This window comes from Ipomoea triloba, chromosome 6 (assembly GCF_003576645.1).
Source record: "Ipomoea triloba cultivar NCNSP0323 chromosome 6, ASM357664v1".
In the NCBI taxonomy this organism is placed as follows: Eukaryota; Viridiplantae; Streptophyta; class Magnoliopsida; order Solanales; family Convolvulaceae; genus Ipomoea; species Ipomoea triloba.
Genome location: NC_044921.1, coordinates 4,636,065 through 4,644,903, shown reverse-complemented (window position 1 = coordinate 4,644,903; position 8,839 = coordinate 4,636,065). Strand labels below are relative to the sequence as shown.

The following is an 8,839-nucleotide window of genomic DNA, read 5'->3' as shown; positions in this document are numbered from 1 at the left end:
AGTATTTTGTAAAATAGTTAATAGCTTATTACATGCAAAATGATCTTTTCAAAAATTTAATTGAAAAAGCTACTTTGAGCAGTTTTTTGAATTTTAGCATTTTGAAGAATAATTTGTTACAAAAAATTAATTAATCAAACACTCATATTAATTGTTTAACCAAGTCAAATAAGTCAAAGTTAACTGATAAACTAATTATGTTACCAAATGACCAAAATCTTTACAATAACTTGTGAATCACTTTTTAACAAAACATTATCTCTAGAGCCTTTCTTCCAACTAAAGAGAAACTAATAAATCACCCAGAAAATAAATCACCCAGATCAGATCACGTGAACTACTTAAGATGAATGATCTAATCAAATATAATCGGATGAAAATATATAATAACTAAAAGTACAAACAATGACATTTCAACAATAATACAAACATATAATCCCAACATATATAATTAAGCTTAGCCATCCAGTACTTCAAACAAAAGTGACAGTAGTACAAAACACATGATAATCACGAACAAGAACAACTACAAGTCTTATAATATAATACAACAAAACACTGATACATGGAAATTAAAAACATCATTAGAAATAGTTAAGCTGGCAGCAGTAATAACCATGCATGCATAACCTGCAGTTTAGTTTAGTTCATTCATATATAGATATATTATATTTATCTGTCTTGAAGATTGGGTTGCATTGGCTGCACACTGAAGGTGAATGGCATCTGAGATTCATAGTCGTTGCTCTCTCTCTGGTTGAACACTTCCCCCATCTCTCCCAAGTTCCGATTCATCGCTGCTATCTCCAGTTGCCGCTGCATCCAAATTAAACGATAGTCATGTCAAACGCTTACCACTACGCCAAAAACTATAGCTCGTGACTTGGCTATACCACTTTTTAGAATCAAGTCCTTACCACTATACCAAAAGTTATAACTACTAAGCCAGGGTGTTGGACTTGACCATATACCGGACTCCACCCAACAATCTCCCTAACCATATGGTGTTGGACTTACCGGCCTCCGCCCAACACACCACCCACTGATCACCCCTTTCGGGATAAATTTATATATTTTATAAATGGCTAAAAAGTTGTGTTTTAAAAAACTATAAACTCATAATTTAAAATTTATAAGGGTGTATTTGGTTCAAACATTAGAATCGGAATGGTAATGATAATCAAATACTTGGTAATGGTAAATTGGTAACGAGTTTAGGTAGAATGAATCACTTTGTTTGGTGGTAAATATGAATTAGAATCAAAATAAATAAATAAATATATATATAATACAGATATATACACATACATATATTAGGATGCAAAAGTCTCCAACCAAACACACCCTAAGAAAGTATTAGCTAAGGAAATTTTGATTTGACATTTGAAATTATAAATATGATAATTTATGGACAACATAACACAAATAAATAAATAAAATAGGCTAAATTAAAGTAGTGATAATAAATGGATTAGAAGAACACTTACCAACCGGTAACTAAGTTGTTCATTCTCTTCTGCCACACCTTGACTCTGATCATACTTCTTTCCAGCATTAATAAACAAAAAAAAATATAACACTTTTAGCACAAATCAAACTAAACAAAGTTACAAGCTACTCTTCATCTCACAATGACAAAAAAAAAAAAAAAAAAGATGGTCATAAGAACATGAATAATAATTAATATTGGTTTTTGCTTACTCGTTTTGTAAGGTTCCTCCAGACTTCCATCTGTGACAACAAGAAAGGAGAAACCAAGATTGAATAGGAAATTCAGAATAATAATTTTATTATGGTAAAATTAATTATCACAGAAGATCATCAGTATATGCATGGTGTGAAAAAACTTAATTATTGCCTGCTTCTCAGAGATGCTCCCCAGCCCATTTTGAAGGGCATCCTCCAAGATCATAAGCTCTCTGTAGTTCAGAGATGAAATATCTTCTCCCTTCAGGTGCCTAAAACATCCATAAATGCTCAAACAACATCAGATAAATGCATGCAGTCTGTCTAAATCTCATTTTTCTGCAATTTTAAGGTTTCAAATCAATAATAAGAAATGCATGGGATTGTTTATTATAAGTAGTTTCACCTCAGCTCAATCTGCATGTTGTCATTCTCTTTCTTGATTCTGTTGATTTCATTCTCCAAATTCTATTGTATTCCAATAGAAAACAGGAACATTATTAAATAATCAAGATTAAGTAGGATTGAAAGGGGAGAAAAGGGTAATAAACATTAATCTTTTATGATAGTTTTATTTGATTAATTTATAGTAAAATTAGTCAAAGCAATGATGTCCCATATTGACACATATCACAAACAACATCATTTAAGACACCATCATTCTGGACACCCAGCTGGTTAGGTTGGAAATTCCAGATTTTTCAACAGTGATTTGATGCAAAAACTTTAGAGAAAATTGATGTTTTCCCATCTGCATGTTACAAGTTTGTGTCTCTAGGTTAATTAGCAAGCTCTACAAACTTAGGACCTGCAGGTAAAAGGCAGTTCATGGCATCAATGGATCTTGTCAAAGGGTACTTTAAAAAAAAACACTTATTTAGATTTGCCTTTAAAAGTACTACATACTCAAACAAAACCAGGCTGAAAAGACACATAGTTATATATCAATATTTTGCAAATAAAGGGAAAAAGGGAATAACATGAATACCCATTTCTTTAACTCAACCAGATCTGTCATTTTGATGTAACATCCTAGCTTAGCATTTCTTTGTAGAGAGAGATCTGACTATCATCTGGTCTGGTGAGAGAATATAGGGTCTAGAGAGCTGAGATATCACAGGGAAAGTGCATCCTATTTCTAGATCTCCTCATACAATTCTTGTTTAACATGTTTCTAGCAAAAACCCTTGCTTTTATCCCATAGTTCTTGCACAAACCCCTCTTTGAATTCTCTTGCCATTTCTAGATCTGCTCATAGATTTCATACTCCAATCTTCTTAACACACTTTTAGCAAAAACAAAACCCAACCCAAAAGGACTAACCCCACCAAAGCAAGATAGCAAGAGATCCATACTTGTAACCACTTACAAAGTCACGAATTTGAATCCTTGACCCCTTGATTTGAGCCGGTTAGTTATGAGTAACCTAGACTGGTTTAGATTTACCCTAAAGAGTTGCAGGGTTTCTTTTGTCATCCAAAAAAAAAGGGTTTCTTTATCATTTAATTTCATTCTTGAATGGAGTTAAAGAAAGGGGTTTTGAGAAAGAATTGAACCTCATGCTTGGCATCCCACAATCTTTTCCCAGTGAGTTTGTGGTATTGATCCAGAATTTCCACAAGCCTTCAATTGCAAACAAGAAGGAATTCAAGAAACAATAACACAATAATTACAGTTTCTTTAAGCAAAAAAGCCAAAAGAGATATATAGATACATACGGGGAGCTGGAGAACTCATGCATCTTGCCGGAGCTGCCGAAGATGATGACCGACACGCGTGCATCGCACAGAACGCTGATCTCCTTAGCTTTCTTGAGCATCCCATTTCTCCTCTTGGAGAAAGTCACCTGCCTGTTACTCGAGTTCTCTATCCTCTTTATCTCAATCCTTCCTCTCCCCATTTTAGATCTCTCTAAGGAATGAAGAAGAGAGTTGAATTGGTTTGGGAGGAAGAAGATAGGAATAGGGTTTGTTTAGATAGAGATGGAGTAGAGGAAGTCATAATAACAATGGGATTTCCATTTTAGGTTTTGCAGACAAGTAACTTTCATGGGTTTCAGCCAAGGCTGTCCTTTTCTAGGACTTTGACGCAGACTAAACCTAATAATGTAGTGTTTGTGTCACCTCACCTTCTTCAATTCTTGGAAATTTGAATTTGATTATTATTAGCTAACCTAGGTTGTTCGCACCTTCTTATCTTTTGGTTTCTCTTTTTCTCCATCTCTACCTTCCCCCTTAAGCTATATTGATGAAAATACTAAAACGTTTAATTAGTAATCCGATGTAAGGTTCATGCATGTTTATTCTCTGTAATAAACACATCATAAAAGATGAGAATATTTCGATGCCTTGTGTTCCTTAGTATTGTGGTAAAGATTTTATGGGCAAAAACTTGTGTGAGTGGTCTCTGGGTCCTTGTCCGTAAGATGAGTCGGTCAAGATGAAAATGTAATACTTATATTGAAAAATATAATATTAATAAGGAATGAAATGTTCATTACTTATATGATAAAATGTAGGTAATACTTTTAATGAAAAATGTAATAATTTTACATTTTGGTTTAAAAGTATTACATTTTTCCTCATAAACATTACATTTTCTCTTATAAGTAACCTATACTTGTCAATACTAATAAAGGAAAATGTAATACTTTTGATGAAAAATATTACTTTTTCCTAAAGTATTACATGCATTTTCCTTTATAAGTAAGGGACACTTTATTCATGATTAGTATTATATTTTTCAGTATAAGTATTACATTCTCATATTAATTCTACCTGACTCGACTGATCTCACAAATAAGGATCCATAAAACGGTCTCATCCAAGTGTGACTTAATATTATGTAGTTTTCACATTAGAATTCCAAGTATTTAGCCAATTTTTTGGTAAGTAACAGGCGAAGTGTGTCATTTTTTTTTCTGGTAAATATGAAAAATAAATATGACACACTTTGCATGTTCTTTTTTTTTTTTTTTGGTTAGTAACAGACAAAGTGTGTTATTGAGCGACTCAAATCAAGAAGCTCAATAGATGATAACTAGTGCTCAAATGCACTTAGTTTTCATAGTTATTTCTTATCAATTTGGCCTATTTCATGTTCATCTTGATAGAATTTGGTACTTAGTTAATTAACATATGATTTTCAGGAACTTCGGGGCAAAAAATAATAAAATATGACACTCTACAAAGAGTCAGAAGCATTTTGACCACAACCATGTCATTCGGAATCCGATTAGGTGAAGTGTCAAATGAAAACCAAGCAAGTCCACTACAACTTTCATATTCAGAGTTTTAAGAGATTCAGGACGAATTAGCCGAAAAATCAAGAAGCAGAATATGTCATGCCCCAAAAATGCAACCCCGTGACACACTGATAGTTTTTTTTTTTTTTTTTTTTTCATATCTGCATAATGTAAAGTCCAATTAAGGTGATCTAGGTGTCCATAGAAAATTAAAACAATGTGTTACAACTTTCATGTTTAGAGTTTTCCAAGGTTCAGAACATATAGCAAGTCCAAAATCGAGGACAAAGTTCAACACGCCTGTGTCACCTAGGCAACTTTATTAGGCAGTAAAGGACACGACTGCGCCATGCCACAAGCTGCGCATCGATCACGAAAAAAATGGGGTTTAAGTCAAAATTTAGATATTTTTGAAGACTTTTCAACCTTAGGCTTCAAGAAATGTTTCAAGATCCTCATGTGGATGAAAACCACTCTTGGGAAGACTTGGAAACAAGAATTCTTCATGGATCAAGGGGTTTTCTATGCTTCACAACTTCCGTTTCTTTAATTTCTTTTGTGCTTGCCTCCATGTTTAGAGGCTAAACGATGTAGTACTTGGATTTATGGTGAACCCTAGGATGAAGCCGGTCTTGATTGTTTCTTGCCAATTTATAATTGTTTTTCCTTTGATTCAATTGCGTTTCTTTATTCATCTTGAGTCAATAATTGCTAGTGTATTGAATTCTTGATTGGTGCATGAACTATGCAATAGCAATATCCTTAGTGAGTGTAGATCTCACACAATTGGAAGGAGTGGATTGCAACCCTAGAGGTAGGATGACATCAATCATCTGTGTTTGAGTCAAATCGTTTAGTATAACTTATAAAATGTTAATGCAATCCTTAGGAAGGTATTGGTGTAAGAGGGATTCTAATTAATCAACATAGGGACTAGCTATTAATACTTTTGAGAAACATATTAGCAAGAAATAGAAGGTCTCACGGTCTTTAAAATGAACAATTAGTATTGGCATGTATTTGTTGTGGTCAATGATATCCTAAGGGATCCAGAGATACAAGTACCATTTTCTCACTGGTTGATCCCCTAAATTTCCCTTGCTTTTGTTTGTTGATTAGTCATTCATTTTTACTTTTTCTTGATTCTTCTCCATAATTTTTAGGCTACATATTAACTTGATGGATAGTACTAGTATATGTAGTCCCTGTAGATATATACGATACTCATTACTCCACCCCTATACTCTGAATGATAGTTGTACTTGCCTAGATGTATTTGTATAGTTGTAATTTGAGTATCACGTTTTTGACATCATTATCGATGACTTACGATATTTTGAATTTCTATGTTTTATTAATCTAGCCATTTTATTTTCCTTAATTTTTCATTTCTATCTTTCAGTTATTTTTGCAAGAACGAGCTTGAGACCATGTTGGAGCAACATAGAAGCATGTCCGACTACATGCACCAACTTTCTTTTTTTCAGGTGCCTAGTCTAATATTGTTTGGCCTGCTATGGCTGCAAACAACTTTGAGATCAACCCAACATGATTCATATGGTCCAACAGATGGTGCAATTTGGCGATCTACAGGATGAGGATCCTAATGCCCATTTGGCCAACTTCCTCGAAATCTATAACACTTTCAAGATATATGGGGCTTCTGATGATGTCATTCCAATTCAGTTGAGGTTATTGGAAAGAGTGAATTGCAACCCTAGAGGAAAGATGACATCAATCCTCCGTGTTTGAGTCAAATCGTTCAATAAAACTCACAAAATGTTAATGCAATTCTTAGGAATGGCTTTGATTTAGAAAGGATTCTAATTAATCAATCTAGGGATTAGTTGTTAATATTGAGAAATATATTAGCAAAAAATAGGATATCTCGTGATCTTTGGAATGCATAATTAATTATTATTGGCATGTATTTGTTGTGGTCAATAATATCATAGGGGATTCATAGATCCATGTACAATGTTCTCACTAGTTGATTCCCTACATTTTCCCTCGTTTTGTTTGTTCATTAGGGCATCCCCAGTACAGGATTGTTTGTGGTTTTTAGTACAGTAAAAAGCACAAGGATCGGTTTTTAACTAATGTGGACAATGGTTTTTGGAGGTTGGGTCGCCCTACAAATTGGAGGTTTTTGTTAGATTAAAAAAAAAAACAAAAAACAGTGAGACGCAGTTACATCTCACTGACCAACCAGCGGGCACATGTAACACACACGCCCGCTAGGGCGCTTCACTCCGAAGAGCAACGGTTACTTTTGTTTTGTTTTTTTTTTTCTTCTTCCCATGTCAGATTTTGTTTTTTTCCTTTAGTTTTCTCTCATTTTTTCCTTCATCTTCTCTCTCTTAGTGTCATCTAAAAAACCACAAATACCTAAAACTATTAGAGCTACGGAGATGCCATTAGTCATTCATTTTCATGTTCTCTTAATTTTTCTCCAAAATTTTTAGGCTACATAATAAAATAATGAAGTGTTCTAGTATTCGCAGTGACGGAGCCACTGTGGGAGCAGCTGCCCCCACTTACCCCAACCCCACCCCATATATAGCTCTTGTATGTATATATGTATATATAGTACATGTTATAGTATAAATATATACAAACAGACATGGTAAACATTGGATAAGCTAGACAATGTGGTAGATACGTGTGTTGTCATGCACAACATCCTTGTGTTTGAATCTTACACACATTTCCTTTTTGGAGCTTTTTGTGACTTTCATGGCTTATATATATATACTAGTTTTTCTTATGCGCGATGCGCAAAAAATAAGTGCCCAATATTAATATTTTATATTAAAATTTTAAATTTATTTAGATTTTAGATATTTAAATTATTGTAAATAATAATAATAATGCAAAATATTTTTTATAAATTTTATATTTATATTTTAAGAAATAACTAACATATAACTCCAATATTCCAATATATAATGTGTATATATTATTATTATTATTGAAGAAAATAAGAAAATATATAATGGATGCATGTGCATGGTAACAATAGTAGAAAAGATAACGGAAGTTATAACGGTAGGGGTATGTTTGTCTAATATATTGTAAAGTAACACTTATTATGTTTATATATATATATATATATATATATATATATATATATATATATATACTAGTTCTTCTTATGCGCGATGCGCAAAAAATAGGTGTAAGATATTAGTGTTTTATATTAAAATTTTAAATTTATTTAAATTTTAATATAGTAAATAATAATAATAATAATAATAATGTAAAATATTTTTATAAATTGGATATTTATATTTTAAAAAATAACTAATATATAACTCTATTATTTAATGTGTATATATTATTATTATTATTATTAACTCTATTATTTAATGTGTATATATTATTATTATTATTATTGAAGAAGATAAGAAAATATATGGTGGATGCATGTGCATAGTAACAATAGTGGAAAAGTTAACGAAAGTTATAACGGTAGGGGTATATTTGTCCAAAATATTATGTAGTACAACTTTTATAGCATAATGTACAAAAAAACTCTATTATTTAATGTGTATATATTATTATTATTATTATTGAAGAAGATAAGAAAATATATGGTGGATGCATGTGCATAGTAACAATAGTGGAAAAGTTAACGAAAGTTATAACGGTAGGGGTATATTTGTCCAAAATATTATGTAGTACAACTTTTATAGCATAATGTACAAAAAAACTTAATGGAAAAAACAGACATAAATGAGGGGTATAACCTTCATTCACATTTATTATGTGTTTAGATTATATATATATATATATATATATATATATATATATATATATATATATATATATATAGGATCGCGTTCAGGTGCGTACTGGCCGCCCAGGAGAGAACTGCGGATGAATCACAGCGCGCCACGTGTCCGGAAT

At 32.2% G+C, this 8,839-nt stretch overlaps 1 protein-coding gene across 2 annotated transcripts; it reads right to left on the bottom strand.

The window, feature by feature from the left end:
• Positions 1-384: 384 nt before the first annotated feature.
• Positions 385-3,673, bottom strand: LOC116022130 (floral homeotic protein FBP1-like). 2 transcript variants are annotated; one of them, XM_031262704.1, is made up of 7 exons: positions 3,405-3,673; positions 3,243-3,309; positions 2,093-2,154; positions 1,859-1,958; positions 1,702-1,731; positions 1,488-1,544; positions 385-816 (listed from the first exon to the last, which is right to left on the bottom strand). In XM_031262704.1, the coding sequence occupies exons 1-7, from the start codon at positions 3,584-3,586 to the stop codon at positions 673-675; spliced, it is 642 nt and encodes a 213-aa protein (XP_031118564.1). In that variant the 5' UTR covers positions 3,587-3,673; the 3' UTR covers positions 385-672. The 2 variants fall into 2 exon arrangements, with proteins under 2 accessions (XP_031118564.1, XP_031118565.1); XM_031262705.1 differs by having other exon boundaries at positions 1,488-1,541; positions 3,405-3,672.
• Between the last annotated feature and the right edge of the window lie 5,166 nt (positions 3,674-8,839).